At 43.3% G+C, this 18800-nt stretch overlaps 1 protein-coding gene across 1 annotated transcript in view; it reads right to left on the reverse strand.

The window, feature by feature from the left end:
* The window catches only part of LOC124623017 (lachesin-like), a 384735-nt gene that overhangs the window by 285097 nt on the left and 80838 nt on the right, over positions 1 to 18800 (reverse strand). Inside the window, exon 4 of the mRNA XM_047148808.1 lies at positions 7031 to 7201. Coding sequence (XP_047004764.1) covers positions 7031 to 7201 — 171 coding nt within the window. The remainder of the gene's footprint in view (positions 1 to 7030; positions 7202 to 18800) is intronic.

An 18800-nucleotide genomic window follows, 5' to 3' on the forward strand; every position in this document is an offset into this window, starting at 1 on the left:
CAAACCATCTAAAACCAGTAACATTTTGTATGTGATTGTTGCAATTTAAGTTGCCCATAATTATTATCCCTAGGTACTTAGATGAACCTACAACCCTTAAACTTGTGTGATTTAGCATGTAACCGAAGTATAAATTATTTCTTAGTACACATATGGTGGACCTCACACCTCGACATGATTACAGTCAATTGCCTCTTTTCGCCGTTCTTGCTGATGTCTTGTCTAAATCATGTTGAAATTCGTTTCATTCTTGTGACGTCCTTACTAGGCCGTAAACGCCGGCATCATTTGCAAACCATCTAAAACGACTACTAGGATTCTTATAAATCATGTATGGGGATCAAGGATACCAGAAGGCCTTCCCGTCAGTTACTAAGAACTGTAAAGTTTCTGACGGGATGTCACAAATATAGTCGTACAACAGAGACGGCACTCCATTGGCATGCAATCTGATTAAGAGCCGCCTGTGAGAAATGGTTTCCAAATATGAAATCTATTGGAGACCCCTGTGGGCAGCAATCATTACTTAGTGTCAATAAAGAGCCTGTTGCATTTCACGAAAATATAGTGGTTGTGTGTCAGTACATTGTTTACTTCGAGATATTTTATACTATTGGAACACACTATATTTTCCAAAATTTTACAACAAATTGATGTCAATGATACGGGTCTACAGTTCAGCGGGTTACTATTAATTCCTTATTTGCGTACTGATGCAACCTGTGTAATTTTCTGTAACTATCGATCTTTCGTCGAACGAGCAGTTTGGAACGTGTTAATCGTTCCATGGGCGTGTTTCCTTAGTAGTGCAGTTTTGCTATGGGCGAAGATAATGAAATACAAATGGAGAGGCCAAGAGAAGGATGCGAATGAGTAGCGAAAAGAGCAGAAAAAAAAATGAAGATGAAGAAGAAATAAAACGAGCTTAACCTCATTGAATGAAACATAGAAAACATTACAGTTTTTACCCGACACACGAGGACTGCTCCACACTGCTAACACGGACGACGACGGGAACAAATGTGGAAGTTTTACTAAAATTTGCAGCCGTGATGTAGATAAGAGTGCGCAGAAGTTTTGCTGTCGATGATATCGGCATCAAGTCACAATTCCAAGACCAAAATTACTATACTAAATCTCTTCCAGAATTTAATATCAACCGTCGAAATTGTGCCGACTATCGCTGCCTCTAACTATGAAACTTACCTTTGCAAACTTAAGTTGCTACTTTTGTATCTCAGAAGGAACCCCATGAATGCAAAGTCACAAATTCAATCTTTAATAAATAATTTTAGTAAATAATTTTAATAATTTGTGACAGGAAAAATATTAGCTGCGAATGGTTCATCACGTGCATCAGTAGGGTGACAGAAAGTGAATGTCGCTGAGCTGCAGAGATGAGCCTTCTACGGAATGTTTGTATTTGATGTTGTGGCCTTCAGTCCACAGACTGGTTTGATGCAGCTCTCCATGTTACTCTATCCCGTGCAAGCTTCATCTCCCAGTATCTACTGCAACCTGCATCCTTCTGAATCTGTTTAGTGTATTCATCTCTTGGTCTCCCTCTACAATTTTTACCCTCCACGCTGCCCTCCAATACTAAATTGGTAATGCCTTGATGCATCAGAAGATGTCCTACCAACCGATCCCTTCTTCTAGTCAAGTTGTGCCACAAATTTCTCTTCCCACCCAATTCTATTCAATACTTCCTCATTAGTTATGTGATCTACCCACCCAATCTTCAGTATTCTTCTGGAGCACCACATTTCGAAAGCTTTTTTTCTCTTCTTGTCTAAACTATTTATCGTCCACGTTTCACTTCCACACATGGCTACACTCTATACAAACACTTTCAGAAACGACTTCCTGACACTTAAATCTGTACTCGATGTTAACAAATTTCTCTTCTTCAGAAACGCTTTCCTTGCCATTGCCAGGCTGCATTTTATATCTTCTCTACTTCGACCATCATCAGTTATTTTGCTCCCCAAACAGCAAAACTCATTTACTACTTTAAGCATCTCATTTCCTAATCTAATACACTCATCATCACCCGATTTAATTCTATTACATTCCATTGTCCTCGTTTTGCTTTTGTTGATGTTCATCTTATATCCTCCTTTCAAGACACTGTCCATTCCGTTCAGCTGTTCTTCCCGACCCTTTTCTGCGTCTGACAGAATTACAACGTCATCGTAATGGATTTTACTTCCTACTCCGATTTTTTTCTCTTCTTTCGTTTACTGCTTCCTCAATATACAGATTGAATAACATCGGGATAAGCTACAGCCCTATCTCACTCCCTTCCCAACCACTGCTTGTATTTCATGCCCCTCGACTATTATAACTGCCATCTTGTTTCTGTACAAATTGTAAATAGCCTTTCGCTCGGTGTATTTTACGCCTGACACCTTCAGAATTTGAAAGAGAGTATTCCAGCCAACACTGTAAAAAGCTTTCTTGAGTCTACAAATGCTAGAAACGTACGTTTGCCTTTCCTTAATCTATTTTCTAAGCTAAGTCGTATTGGCAGTATTGCCTCAATGTGCTCCCACATTTCTACGGAATCCAAACTGATCTACCCCGAGGTCGGCTTTTAGCAGTTTTTCCATTCTCCTGTAAAGAATTCGTGTTAGTGTTTTGCAGCCGTGACTTATTAAACTGATAGTTCGGTAATTTTCACATCTGTCAACACCTGCTTTCTTTGGGATTGGAATTATTATATTCTTCTTAAAGTCTGAGGGTATTTCGCCTGTCTCATACATATTGATCACCAGATGGTAGAGTTTTGTCTGGGCTGGCTCTCCCAAGGCTATTAGTAGTTCTAACGGAATGTTGTCTACTCCCGGGGCCTTGTTTCGACTCAGGTCTGTCAGTGCTCTGTCAAACTCTTCACGCAGTATCGTATCTCCTTTTTCATCTTCATCTACATCCTCTTCCATTTCCATAATAATGTCCTCAAGTACATCGCCCTTGTATCGACCCTTTATATACTCCTTCCACCTTTCTCCTTTCCCTTCTTTGCTAATAGCTGTGTTTCCAGCTGAGCTCTTGATATTCATACAAGTGGTTCTCTTTTCTCCAAAGGTCTCCTTAATTTTCCTGTAGGCTGTATATATCTTACCCCTAGTGATATATGCCTCTACATCCGTGCATTTGTCCTCTAGCCGTCCCTGCTTAGCCATTTTACACTTTCCGTCGATCTCATTTTTGAGACGTTTGTATTCCTTTCCGCCTGCTTCATTTACTGCATTTTTATATTTTCTCCTTCCATCAATTAAATTCAATATCTCTTGTGTTACCCAAGGATTTCTATTAGCCCCCGACTTTTTACGTGCTTGATCCTCTGCTGCCTTTACTATTTCATCTCTCAAAGCTACCCATTTTTATATTTTCTACTTCCAACTTCACACAGCACGAAGAATAGCTTTTCAGCCAATTTGCTATCCAGATTAACAGTCGGCAAATTGTATAAGAACGCGTTGAGGCCCAGATTTTGGATGTTCTGATACAACTCTTTTGGCAGCTCTAATTTCCAGTGTTCCTTCCCATGTATTTTCTGCTCACATCCCAACTGTTCGGAGTTGAAAACAAATTCGATATTGAACTGTGGGATGTTTGTTTATCTCATCTGTAAATTTTATGGCCGATTCCGAAAATTGAAGTGTATCTTCAAGTTAATGCTTTGTTTGGAATTTCGTTATTATTCGTCATCCAATTCTGTAGCACTGTTTGAAGTTACACAACCATCCACTGCTTACCTTGATATCTCTGTAATTTATGTCGAGTGCAGTCTAATACGTGTAACGTAGTATGTTGCTATCATGCACAGCCTGTAAATTGTATCGAGTTGCCTTGAAACGCGCAAACACTAGTTCTTGTAAGTAGTGTGCTTTGTCCTCCTGCCGCGCGGTCTCAGGCGCCTTGTCACGGTCCGCGCTGCTGCCCCCCGTCGGAGGTTCGAGTCCTCCCTCGGGCATGGGTGTGTGTGTTGTCCTTAGAGTAAGTTATCTTGAGTTAGATTAAGCAGTGCGTAAGCTTGGCGACTGATCACCTCAGCAGTTTGGTCCCATAAGGCCTTACCACAAATTTCCAAATTATTTTCCTTTGTCCTCCCTTGAATATCCACAGGTATTTTCTATGTAATTCACGGCCATATTGCTGCGGACTTAATCGTAATGTGTTTTTTTTTTTTTACTACGATGCGGATGATCCTCCATGTACATAATTATCTTTAGTACCCGTTCCTTGGAAAACTTGTCTTGTCTTTCATACGTTACATTGGAGACGGGATTTGTGTCTCCCTGTCCGTCAAGGATGATGAGCTACATGGCTCGAAACCTGTTTCAGTATCACTTTCACTTGTTAAATACGTATCATTATCATTGCACTCCTCATGTACATTGTCCACACAGCCGAGCGTATACGACACTACACATTCCACTGTATTATCTTGCAGTAACGCTAATATTTCTTCTGCCATTTCTTTTTCACTCTAAGAAATTCCTTCCTTCCTGAAAAAATGTCAGCTTCGGCACTAGTGTTGTAGATATAATGCAATGTTTGCTTTCTTTATCGTTGCTTTTGCTCTGCTTTCTACCGACAATGTGCAGGTGGATGAACTTTTATAAGCAGAGGTATTTGACGAATGGACTGGACTTCCAGTTCTCTCATCTTAAATCCCATCGAACACTTGTGGGATGCGTTGGGGAGGCGTATTTCCGTACGTACACACGCACCATGAACCCTTCAGCAAATTTCATCTGCTCTTATGGATGAATGGAATATTCTTCCACAAGAACTCTTTACCAACCTTTAGGCCAGGCTCGAAGCAAATTGCAGAACGTTCATTGCAGTCCGCGATGGCCACACTGCCCGTTAAGGACCATGTCCCACCTTTTATAACGTGCGACGGACCATAATGAATCGAGGTGATTGCAGTGTGATTACTGTCTTTGAATAAAAACGTCATTTCTCTTCGTGTCATTGCCTATTTCTCTCAGTTACCTTATTTACTGCACGGTTGCAGTTCTTTCTATGTATGCCAAGTTTCTGCTAGCTATATTACTTGACAGTGACACAACATGAAAAAGTTGCGTACTTCTGTAAGTTTTGCAGTTTGTAAACTGCGTTGGGTAAATGAAGACCTTTCTTTATAAAATGTTCATTTTCCTTGTTGCTTATTCCGTGCCTCCGGACAGTATTGCAAATCCGTCAGGAAATGTTAAAACCTGGATTACCAGACAACTGTTTTGTAGCATAACCAGATCTGGTTCTCAATCAATATTTTCTGAGTTGTTCTTCCCAATCTCAGATGAATTTTTTAAGGGCACTGGTGAACAAAATAGGGGATAGACCGTCTTCCTGTCTAACACATGTTCGCTCCTCGAAAGATTCAGTTATATTCAGCACCAATTCAACTTTAGACGTTATCTTTATTAGGATTTACCGAATTATGCTCCTGTTGAAATAAATATTACTCAGTCTTTATCTGAGAGGGACAGGGGATGGGGCGGAAGTGGGGGAGTATAACATTCTTCCCCGGGCGCCGTTCTTTCTACTTATGTCACTGATATTCCTGCATGTCCTAGGGACACTACAAAATGAAGCCAAAATTGTGGATGGACGGAGGTGGAGAGCAAAATTTCCTGAGGACTTCAAACTTCCTGGAAGATTAAACCTGCGTGCCGAACTGCTGCCATGTCTCCACAACACCCTTTCTTTCAAGCGTGCTACTCCTGCAAGGTATGCAGAAGTTTTAATGTTATGTGAGCCTCACTGCCCCTTTTTTTAAACTAATTTGTGTCTGATTTTATTCCGAGAAACTCAGTAATGTAAATATCGTAAATATAAATTTGATTCAAAAGGCACTTGAAGTGAAGTGAAGCGCAGCTAGACAGCAACAAACTCTTTAGCGCGCAATCCCCGCAACGATAGTAGTTGTGAATCTTCGAGTATAGACTTTAAAAAAAAAAATTATAAAAAAAGAGAACTGTTAATCTGTGTCTTGTGGAAAGAGGACGTATTGCTAGGCCGTCGCTCAGAACGTATTGTTACATTTAATGAGAATCGATATTTTAGTGATAAAACCGAGTAAAGTATGCGTAAGAGTTGCCAAACATTTATGTGTACAAAATTTCTGGAAGTGAAGAATAGAAATACTTTGTTATAGGAAAAGGAGGTGAACTTCATTGTCGTTGCCGTCTACCATGTACAAAGTTCACTAAAATACAGGAAAAGAAATGCATTCTCTATAGTTTTCATTCAGTAAGTAACAACCTCTCATAATTTCTTAAGTGCAGTAACTGGATTATGTTCTTGTACAATAGTATGGCGCTGAACTCCACTGACCAATTTTGATGTAGTAGGACGTGTAGTTTGAAGGAAATTTGTGTGTTAAGCAATCTCCTTTTCTCACGAATAGCAGACTGCTGTTTGATCATATTTACGTACAGCAGTGGTCCCTTAGGTATGAAAAGCGACGAAAACTTGGGCTCAAAGCTAACCGCAGTACGGCTAAGTAACTAACAGAGTCGTATTTTAAACCTTAAAGAACAATAACTTCCTCCAAATTGTAATATGTCACCAACTGGTTCAGAAACTGATCATTCAAGGAGGCAGCAACCAAAATTAAGGTACCGGTTACGACTTAAAGTAAAAATCTCAATCAAAAATCAATCTCTCTCTCTCTCTCTCTCTCTCTCTCTCTCTCTCTCTCTCCCCAATCACATATATAAATATTCATATTATTAAGATAAAAGTAATTTTATAAAGGTTCTGAAGTTTGTAAGATTTGGGATGAGGTAGTGGCGGATGTAGAGCTGTGAGGAAGGGTCGTGACTGGTACTTGGGTAGATCAGTCGGTAGGGCACTTGCCCGCGATGGGGAAATGCCCCAGATCCGAGTGATGTCCGGCACAGTATTTCAATCTGCCAGAAAGTTCGGTGACAGAGAGAAGAAAATTCATTCTGGTCGCAGCGACACTCGTGGCGCGGCGCGGCGCGGCGGCTGAGACGCGGTGCTCGCTCACCCTTGATGGAGTCGCGCGGGCCGCGGCGCAGCAGGATGGGCTGTCCGTCCTCGCGCCTCCAGGCGATGCGCGGCGGCGGGTGTCCGGTGGCGCGGCACACCAGCGTCGCGTTCTCGCCCTCCTGCACCGCCAGGTCGGTGCTCGTCTCGTCGTTCACGATGTCCGGCGGCACTGCGGGCACACGGACGGGCGGACCGCTCACTCAGCACACACGCCATCACCAGATCGATATGAGGAGAGTTGTCATTTCATGAAAAACGCACAGGATTACGAAAAACAACCTCATAATATCTGAAGAGGATACGGGAACTCGATTCGAGCAAAATGTGAGTTATATGACTGTATGAATCTGTTCTTTTGGTCGTGACCTAGGTGAGCAACGGATGCACCTCCTTCGGTGCGGATGCACAGGTATGTCCGACCTCCTGCGGGAATCTCAAAGTAGCGAGTACGGAGGAAATGGAGACGGACTACGGATAGGTGGCGCTCGGTGGGAGTATGGGTCGGCCGTGAGGCGTGCTGAGACGTCCGCGCAGTTGCGATTATATTGTGTCCCGGATAGCGTGGTGGTTAACGCACCTGCCTAGAAAGCAGGAGATCACACATTCGGATTCCGATGCCTCACACATTTTCACTCGTCGCCGCTGATTCTGCATAATGTTTCGATGCAGCTGACATCAGTAATCCCTTTCCTTTCACCCCTTCCACCTTAATTTTACACAATAATTCTGACTCATGCTTTTAACTACACGTCCTTTCCGAAGGATCACACACTCTGCCATCGCTAAGTAGCGGTAGGACGAAGAACCGCGATAAGTAACCGAAATATCCCACTTCCTAAATGAAATACACCGAGCGAGGTGGTGCAGTGGTTAGCACACTGGACTCGCATTTGGGAGGACGAAGGTTCAATCCCGCGTCCGGCCATCCTGATTTAGGTTTTTCGTGATTTCCCTAAATCGCTCCAGGCAAATGCCATGATGGTTCCTTCAAAGGGAAACGACCGACTTCCTTCCCCATCCTTCCCTAATACGATGAGACCAATCACCTCGCTGTTTCGTCTCATCCCTCAAACATCCCATCCTAACCCTAAATGAAATACATACAGGTACTGTTGTATGATTTACTATGGATATACTTCTAAGAAACATATTAGAAATACTCAAATGTGTGTGTGTAATCTTGCCGGCCGGAGTGGCCGAGCGGTTCTAGGCGCTACAGTCTGGAACTGCGCGACTGCTACGGTCGCAGGTTCGAATCCTGCCTCGGGCATGGATGTGTGTGATGTTCTTAGGTTAGTTAGGTTTAAGTAGTTCTAAGTTCTAGGGGAATGATGACCCCATAAGTTAAGTCCCATAGTGCTCAGAGCCATTTTTAGTGTGCAATCTTCTGGGACTTAACTCCTAAGGTCATCAGTCCCTAAGCTTACGCACTACTTAACCTAAATCATCCTAAGGAGAAACACACACACCCATGCCCGAGGGAGGACTCGAACCTCCGCCGGGACCAGCCGCACAGTCCGCGACTGCAGGCCTTAGACCGCTCGGCTAATTCCGCGTGGCACGTATTAGCACCTCACCCTCAACCAAATCTGTATACATTCCTACAAAATAAACTTACATAATGAGAAATGACCAGAGCCTTCGGTTTCACCTTCCGACGACCCAGTGAACAGTGCTGTTCCACGCTCCCGGACAGAGGTTCGTAGGTAGAACCGGAAATAGGTAGAGAAAATACCAAGATATTAAATATTTCCTTACCAGTCTCCCTAATGTCTCTTTAACACAGACGAAGATACTTTGTCTCTTCACAAAAGTTGGCTAGATCACCACAACTGCAAAACGAATCCCTGCACTCGAACCAAACACAGAAATTCAAAGAATCTCTCTGGTTGACGAGACAAGGAAAAGCAAATGGAGACGCACGAATATAACACGGAAAGCGATAAAGACATGAAGAAAGATACACATGACTATATATGTACTTATTTTATAGTTATAGATGTATGAAATGGTAACCATACACTGAGAAATAAAAATATTGGTCTATTAAAGTGTCACTATGGCTGTCTTGAAATACTCCGTTGTTCATCCTTCTTCCTAGAATCGAAAGCACAAATATAGAGATCAGTAAAGCGGCGTATACACTAACTAGACAGAAAATTATGACCACCTATCTTTTATCGATATAAACACATCCAGGCGATAGCAGTATCATCTGGCATGGAACGACTGCTAGACACACGCACTGTCCATGTAGTGTGAGTGGGCGAGTTGTCCGAGTGTAGAATGGGGAAAGCGTACGATGCATCTAAGTTCGACCAGGTGCGATTGTGATGGCGCAGAGTCTCGGCGCGAGCATTTCGGAAACTGCACATCTTGTCGGGTGTTCGAGGAGTGGTGAGTGTCTTCCACTTCCAAGGTGAAACCACGTCCAGATGTTGTGGAGTTGAGAGGCCGCCCCTCATTACAGATGTCGGACGTCGTAGGTTGGGCAGACTGCAGAAAACAGGACGGGTGGCGAACTCTGGTCGACTAACATCAGACTTTATGGCTGCGCAGAGTACAAGTGTGTCTGAACAAAGAGTGCACCAAACACTTCCAGCGATGGGCCTCCGCAGTCGACGACCCACGCATGTGCCAATGTTAGCATCACGACATCGGTATCTACGACTGAGATGGGCATGTGACCATCGGGATCAGGCGTTGTCGCAGTGGCAGAGCGTTGCATAGTCTGATGAATCCCGATACCTACTTCATCATGCCGATAGGAGGACGCGAATCCGTCGTCTCCCTGAGGAACAGCTTCTTGTCACCTGTAATGAGGTACAGTGTCTAGCTGGTGGCGTCCCATTACACTCTGGGGAACATTCACGTTGGCTTCCATGGATCCAGTGGAGCTCGTGCAAGGCAGAAGTATTGTACACTAGCTGAAAACCACGTACACCGCTTGATGACGATCATGTTTTCCGCAGGTGTTTTTCAGGAAGATAGTGCGCCATTTCAAAAGGCCAAGGTGATGGAATGGTTCGAGGAATACAGTGGCGAGATCCACTGATCCTGATCTGCACCCGATCGAACACATCTGGGATGTTATCCAACGTGGGGTCAGAGCTGATCGACCCCCCTTCCCGGAATTTACTGGAATTATGTGACTTATGTGTGCAGATGTGGTGCCAACTCCTTCCAGCCACATATAACGGCCTCATTGCTTCCATGCCACGACGCCCCGCCGCTGTTATTCGTGCCAAAAATTGACCATACCGGCTGTCAGGTAGGCGGTCATAATGTTCTGGAGTGAGTGCAGATAGGCCGCAGGCAGCTCAGTAGATTCCATTGAACGCCTCGCATTGAAACGTTTCACTTTTTCCAAACAACTTTACGCAGCGTTGTGCTTAAGAGGGTAGTTAACATACTGGTATCTCAAAAGTGACTAATAGAGTAGCGGCCATTTGGTTGCACTATCCGACGAAACGTATTCCGACACTGGGTATAGCAACAGACCAAGCCACCAGGATGACATAACGAGGGGCGGTGGGGGAGGGGGGGGGGGGAGGGAATGGTCGTGTTGTCAGCAGTAAAGCAACGCAAAATGGGTCAGTCTTCGGCACTAAGTCACTCCGAACATAGGCTAGTCATTCGATGCCACCTGAGCAACAAACCCATCACTGGCGTTTCAATCCTTCTAAGCAGCCAAAGTGGATTGTTGCCGTTGTGATAGTGAAGTGGAAACAAGGAGGATCAACCAGAGCTAAAACAAGACCAGGCAGACCACGCGTGCTGACGGACAGGGACCGTGAAGCACCACAGGTGATGATTGGAAATAGACCATATGAAATCAATTGAAATGCTACCACCAGCAGCGCACATAGTACAATGACTGCGTGCATGAAGTTAAAATGAATAGAGTCCAGTGGTGGGGCAGCTCTTTGCAGTCAGTACTAACCGACGCCTGCCGGAGTGGCTGAGCGGTTCTATTCACATCAGTCTGGAACCGCGAGACCGCCACGGTCGCAGGTTCGAATCCTGCCTCGGGCATAGATGTGTGGGATGTCCTTAGGTTAGTTAGGTTTAAGTAGTTCTAAGTTCTAGGGAACTGATGACCTCAGAAGTTATGTCCCATAGTGCTCAGAGCCATCTGATCCACTTGAACTAACCGACGTTCTATGTCGTGTAAAGAGGAACAGTGGATGGCTGGAAACGAGTGATTTGCAGTAACGAGTCACGCTATATGCTGTGTAAGTCTAATGAAAGGGCATTTTGGAATTTTCGAATGCCTGGACAACGATATCTGCGATTATCTGTACTGACAACAGTGAAATAGATAGGAGGTGGTGTTACTTTATGTGAATGTTTTTCGTTATTAAGGTGTCCTCCCCTCATTACGCCTCAGAAAGCGCTACATACCGATATATATGAACACACTTCACATCACTGCGAACTGCGTACGGGATAGAATCGTTTCAGACACATAACAATGCACTCGTCATAAAACTGCATCTCTGATCCAATGGTTTGTGCCCAATAATATGCGAGTCCCGACCTAAACCCAGTGTGACGTCTATCGGATGCGTTAAAACGTCGACGTCTCTCCAGAAATCAGCATCAAGCATGCCTACCTCTTCTGGTTTCGGCTCATGAGAAACAATGGGCTGCCAATCCTCTACAGACACTGACATCTCATTGGGTCGACGCGAAAATCGCCGAAGTGGTGTCAAATCGAAAGACTTGCACCCGGCGAACGGTCTGCCCGACCAGAGGCCCTAGTCACACGATATTTACATTTTATTTATATCATTGGGAGGATCTCAAGAAGAGTACAAACCGTCAACCATATTAATGTCCACTAACAGTGTCCCAATAGTGCATACAGCCAGAGATGCGTCGATTATAATCACAGGTTTCCCTGGAAATAAGGTTATCTGTCGGGTTTCCTGCGACGACGTTTCAGTAGCTTGAGCGTTCGACTTACACAGAAAACTATTCTCCCCTTCAGGATAAATTTTGCTCCGCTAGTATTTATAAAATGGTGACAAGAGCAATCATGGTGCATTTAATTCCACTACAGAAACCTCTACAAATCGCTTAAGGACGAGTTTATGCTACAATAAATAGTTCAAATGGCTCTGAGCACTATAGGACTTAAGTTCTGAGGTCATCAGTCCCCTAGAACTTAGAACTACTTAAACCTAACTAACCTAAGGACATCACACACATCCATGCCCGAGGCTGGATTCGAACCTGCAACCGTGGCAGTCTCGCTGTTCCAGACTGTAGCGCCTAGAACCGCTCGGCCACTGAGGCCGGCTACGGTACAATAAAAGCAACATACTGATGGACTGAAGTGCCCCTATCTTTGACGGATATTTATAAAACGACATTTATGAACCAGTTCTGAACTTTTGCATTTACTTTCCGCAGACTAGTGCAAACCTACACGGCCGTGGAATTACTCTCTGACTAATACACAAAATACAGATACTTTCGTAGAAGTGTGTCCTAAAATATCACTGTAACATGATATCTTGTTAACAGGTAAGTGACACACTGCATCGAATGTACAGAATGGAAAGGGTATATCGTAAGAATATCTTTTTGCTTACATTCGAAACTCTAGAGATGAGCAATTTGCAATTCCATAACATTTCGTCAGCCATTGACCAGAAAAAATACATACAGCCGTACAGTTTTTATTTCAGTTACAATATCTGAAAAGGATGAGTGGAATCACTCATGCTTTTCACATCTTCTAACTGAAATAAAAATTGTACGGCTGTGTATAATTTTCTGGTCAATGGCTGACGAAGTGCCATGGAAGTGCAACTTGCTCATCTGTTGAGTGACTGCTGCAATCTCCTCCGAACGAGTCCTTATTAATAACTAACTTCAAAATTTTATTTTTGTGGGCGTTCACAGCCTCAATTTGTTTTGAAAATGAAAACATGATTCAAGTACGCTGTATTCTTGTTATTATCTGTACGATCCGCCAATTTCAAACTTGGATCATATTCAAGCATGTATTTTAAACTTCCAGCTTCATTTTGCATTGTAATGGACAGCTAGTATACTTGTAAAATTAAGCGGGAAGTTACGAATACGTGCTTGAAAATCGCCCAAGCTGCAAACGGGGCAATTTTACAGATGATACAGAGAATTAATCTATTTTGGCGTATATTTAACTTTTATTAAAAAAGTCCAAGATAATTTATATATATAAATGCGTGCTTCCTTAGAGTTAGTTGGGGATCCGAAATAATAGAAAGTGGCCTCCAGTGACTAACATCGACGATTATTAACACTGACTTACACTCGACTAAAGATATTCTTCGTCAGTACCTACCATACGAAAGTGTCGGAGGTAACGTAGTGAAGGTAAACAAAGTAGTTTACCTTCCGTATTGCTGTGTAAGCGGTAGTATTTTATAGTGAAGATATCAATAATTCTGTCTCTCGTGAAAATAATTTTCCAAGGATTTTAAACACCTACTTTTATACCAATAAATAAAAATGTTCCACTTTGTGGGTTATTTCATTTTCTTGTGGTAAGACTCTGCCATGTCAGATACTTTATGCGCTGTGCTTTGTTGGTGTAAAGATACTCTATTTGGCAAAAGATGTATATCATGCTCCACGACTTCTCCAGTAACACTTTCCTCATATACAAACAGAAAGAAATAACCTTGATGGCTGCTCTCTCCTCTTCCTCATTCCTCCCTTATCTTTTCTACAACTCTCCGTTTGCAACCAACTCTGCATCATTACAAACACACACAGTTTCTTTCCCATTGAAGGACGATCTTATGTTTGGTATATGCAAAGGACGAACAGTTTCAGAACTCCACAATCCCCTTTATATTCCTTTGCTTATATTTTTCCATTCCTTTACCTACAATGGCGTTCCAACTATCTTTTACTATAGAATCTCCATCCACCTTTATGCAGTTAACATATTCCTCTATTTCTTCATATAGATTAGCACACTCAAATCGCATTCTGGAAGATGACATTTCAAATCATAGCCCATCAAAATCTAGGATTTTCGCTCCAGGCACATGCCGGAAAGATTCCTTTGAAAGGGCAGGGCTGATGGGATCTTTGAAATATTCAGAGCGAGTGCTCCATCTTGAACAATCTCTGTGGTGACGGGAAGTTAAGCCCTAATCTTCATTCCTTCCTGCCTTCTGCACCATCTGCTTGTGATGTGGACGTCAGATCAGTGGTAGTTAGTGGTGATCCATATTCAGGCTTGTAGTTCGCCGTATGTGAAGTTTTAAATTAAAAATAACTGAAATGAAACCACTCACGGTAATGGCTCAGTCGCAGTTACTTTTTGACTGCAAAAAGCTGATACAACAATCATGCTGCCAAACATAGTATAGGTAAGCGCCTGTCCTGTCGGAAAAAATGGTCTTAAGTTACGTTAATAAATGATACAGAGAATTTCTAGTGTAGGTGAAAATGTCTCAATGTTAGTGATGTTTATTAAAATCAAAAATAGGGGCACAATAGCGGTACTGAAATTTTATCCTCCTGTATACCTAATGAGAGAAATGGGGTACATCCTCGAGTGCGATCAGACACTCACAAGATTCTTAACAAAAGTAGTTCTACCAGAAACAGCGTATATGCAAAAAGAACAAACAAGTGTATCAATCCATAACCAATCCTCTATAGATACCCAAAGGAAGGTATGTCGTAGTATTTTACTTGACTTAGCAGTTATTTATATATTTACATATTATATATTTATATATTTATATAACCTTCGACTCAGAGAAGTATTTAAGACACATCTATAATAGGCTGAGCCATGTGCTGTGGAATGGAAACCAAATCAACTTGATGCAGGAAGCTAAAAAGTCGGTAACACCAAAAAATAATAATTTCGGGAATATTTTTGTCCATGGTACGTATTTAGCTGATTAACGTTTCAAGATCACAGGTTAATGTAGCCCGAGGTAAGCCAGCGGAAATGTGAAATGCTGATACATTAGTAACCGGTGTAATTGCAAAATGTTGAAAGCAAGCACGTAAACGCGCATGTATTCTGTCGTACAGGTGCTCGATCACAGTTCAGGTAGCAGTTGCAGTTGATCGATAAATATAGAAAAGGTTATTATTTTTTGTGGAGGACGCTGGAGTTGTCATCCGATGATGTTCCATATGTGCCCGATTAAAGACAGATGTGGTGATCGTGCAAGTCAGGGCAACATGTCAGCACTCTGTAGAGCATGTTGGTTTACAACAGCGGTATGTGAGCGAGCGTTATCCTGTTGGAAAAGACCGCCATGAATGTTGTTCACGACTGGCAGTGCAACACGCCGAATCACCAGATTGATATACAAATTTGCAGTCAGGGTGCTTGTGGTAATCGGGAGACTGCTCCTCATGCCATACGAAATCACTCCAGGTGTATGTCCAGTGTGTCCACCCGCAGGTATGTTTGTTGCAGGCCCCAACTGGCTTCTTTCTAATTAACACACGGTCACCATTGGCACCGTGGCAGTGCCTGATTTCATCAGAAAACAGAACACCCGCAACCTGCCCTCCAATAAGCTCTCGAAGTCTCAAACAGTGGTGGTTTGGGGTCAATGGACTGCACGCCACAATGCGTCTACCTCGTAGCTGTCCTTAAAGTAACCGATTTCTAACAGCTTGTCGTCTCACTGTGGTGCCAACTGCTGCTCAAATTCCTGTTGCAGGTGCAGTGCGTTGCGCCAAAGCCATACGCCAAACACGATGGTATTCCCTCTCGGTAGTTCTACGTTGCCTTCCGAAGACTGATCTTGCAACCATACATTACCGTGACCACCGCTAGCAGCACACAAGTACAGTGACTACAATCCTGTAACGTTTTTCTGCAATATCACAGAAGGAACATCCAACTTCTCGTAACCGTATCATACGACCTCGTTCAAAGTCAGTTGGTCTCGAAAGTAACTGAAGCTCACGACCGATACAGCGCACATTTAAAGACAACAAGGTTTTGATCCTTATAGTTACGCTACTAGCTCTACACTTATACGACTGGTACGAAATCTGGATAGTTCCCATCTTTCAGATGTAGGAAAAAGGTCTAACAACTTTCGTTTTTGTAGTACTCTTTCTTCGTGGTATTGCGATTTTTCTTTACATCAGTGTATTTATGAACTCATTAACGACAGAATCGCTAGCTTCGATTTATGTCCCAGTCTTTTGGGATGATACATCTGAGCTACAACAGGAAAAACTTGGAAATATGGCAAAAAAATACCCTGGAATGCGTGCGGCGACGATTACCTCCTGGTTGTAAAGGAAACTCGCTATGCAAAGCAGCTTCAATAACTTGTTAAGGAGGCAGAGATCAAACTCCAGTTGGTTGCTCAAACGAAAGTTCACAGAGGAATGGTCGGAAGACGTCAAAATCCTTCAAATAAAACCAGTCAGGAGCTGAGGGAGAAATGGCTGGTTCAAATGGCTCTGAGCACTATGGGACTTAACATCTGTGGTCATCAGTCCCCTAGAACTTAGAGCTACTTAAACCTAACTAACCTAAGGACATCACACACATCCATGCCCGAGGCAGGATTCGAACCTGTGACCCTAGCAGTCGTGCGGTTCCGGACTGAGCGCCTAGAACCGCTAGACCACCGCGGCCGGCGCTGAGGGAGAAAGCTTCCAGGATAAATATTATTATGCTGATAGCCAGGACACTTAACTGGTTTCTCAGCAGGCAGCGACAACCCTCGACGTATTGTGTAATGAAAATCTTTCTCGCGTAAAGCGAGTGAGTCTGCACGGATTCTACACATTCAACTGTAGAAAAATGCAGCGCAAGACTTAAAGTCAACATAACTACGTAATTTGCTCCCTGCGGCGACCAGGAAAGTTTATTTAACAAACTGTGTTTAATCTGAGTTATATGTTTCAAGCTTCTACAGTAATGCTTAAGGGTGATTACTCTATTAAGGGCGACGCTTACGTAGGTTGGTGGGTCTGTAATTGGTTGTGTGTTTCCATGTAAGAAGACGCTTACATCTCATCCAACTTCTTTGTTTCGCAAATGTAATGTCGTTGCTTGTATCTTTGATGGACTGATGGTATGATTGTTTCCATTGTGGTTGTGGGGACTTTTTGTTATCTTCCGTAGAGCCCTCTCTACATTACATTACCGCGTAAGGCGAACAAAGTACTCAGTCTAAAGAAAGACTGAGATTTTTGAGAGCAGGTTTGGTCATTAGTACACTTGCTTGAGAAGTAATGTGCTTCTAATCACATCATCTTCTGCGCTTGTTGTGTAACGCAACACAAGATGTCATGTTATTGATTCAGAATGACATTGTCTTGAAAACACCAGCATTCATTATTACTTAAAAAGAAGTTTCAAATTAGAATGCCATTTTGCATTGTGTAATATTCACCAGTTAGATCAACGAATACAACACTGTAATTTTCTCACTGTCGTACATATCCTTTATGCTGGCTGGTTATAGTTAAACTGACGACGTTCTGAGTGATGCAGTGCGGGTTGTATACATCGAAAGAGCTGAAACACCATAGGTATGGTCATGAATCAGTGCACAAGCGGATATGCTGAAAAAAATATTAGATTGGTGCTTAAGTTCGTGGCTTTTTTCCAAAAGTTTAATAAACACAACAGATGCACTTAACATAGGCTTAGTGATCAATTACATACTCTCCTTCATTATTCACAACGCCCTGTCAACGCTGGGGTAGCTTCTCGATTCAATGACACTAGAAACTACGTGGTTTTGATGCGAAGAACTCGTCGAGCCTTGTTCTGAGCGCATTTTCAACCGGAGAGGAATTGCCTTGAAGATTGTTCGATAAGAGGGTGAAACAGGTGAAGAGCTGAGGGCACAAGAGCAGGTGAGTAAGGTGGATGCGGAATGGCTTCCCAACCCTAGGGTTTTTGGTCAGTGTACCAGAATGCAGGCGGGCAGTCTTCCTAGTAGTTGTTCTTGGATTGCGTCTGGCTGCACCTCAGGCAGGTAGTTAATTTTCGCTCACTCATTCGTTTCTTTTCCTTATATTAGCACAAGGACACCTTTCTCACAACAGTATTGATACAGAATAGGAATGGTCGGTTTTGTTCACGAGCCAACTGATGATTAGGAAGCAGAAATGCACATATGGCCACCCACAATTTTTTGTGATTTTGGCCTAGAGCGTGCGGTTCCCATGCACCAGATTTTTTGAACCTTTCCCCATTGCATGCAAAAGTCCCAAGATGGTGACATGATTACAGTTGTGCTTCTTGAGTTGTTCCCGGCGTATTTGATAGTCAAAATATCCACGGGTGTGCTGCCGCTCTACAGTGTCCAACGGGCACAATATTTCGGCGATCATACATGTCGCCATCATCAGGTGAACTGACGGACTGAGCTCCTGTGAACGTGCCGGCACGGAGATCCGTACGCTATGGCTGCTCAGAGGGAACTGGGTTCGGTCGCGGCGGCGGCCGATTTAAATACCCTCCGCCTGCGGCGCGCTCCCTCCGCCGTCCGCGCCCCGCGCCACGGTCGCGCGGTGGAACAGATTGCGACGGCGTCTGAGATGGCGTCGGAGTGATGACTCTGTCCGCCGTGGTCGTCACAACTATACGTTTGCTCGATATACTCTTGATTAACCCGATCGCTGGTTCCCAAGCCTTGCTAAGATTATAGCCACAGTCACGGTTTATGAGGTCGTCATTGGTGCGAATTTCGATGGCTTCTCTAACAACGCTGTCCCAATATCTCGACGTCTGTACCAGAATCCTCGTGCGGTCA

The sequence above is a fragment of the Schistocerca americana genome, chromosome 7, assembly GCF_021461395.2.
Source record: "Schistocerca americana isolate TAMUIC-IGC-003095 chromosome 7, iqSchAmer2.1, whole genome shotgun sequence".
Taxonomy (NCBI): Eukaryota; Metazoa; Arthropoda; class Insecta; order Orthoptera; family Acrididae; genus Schistocerca; species Schistocerca americana.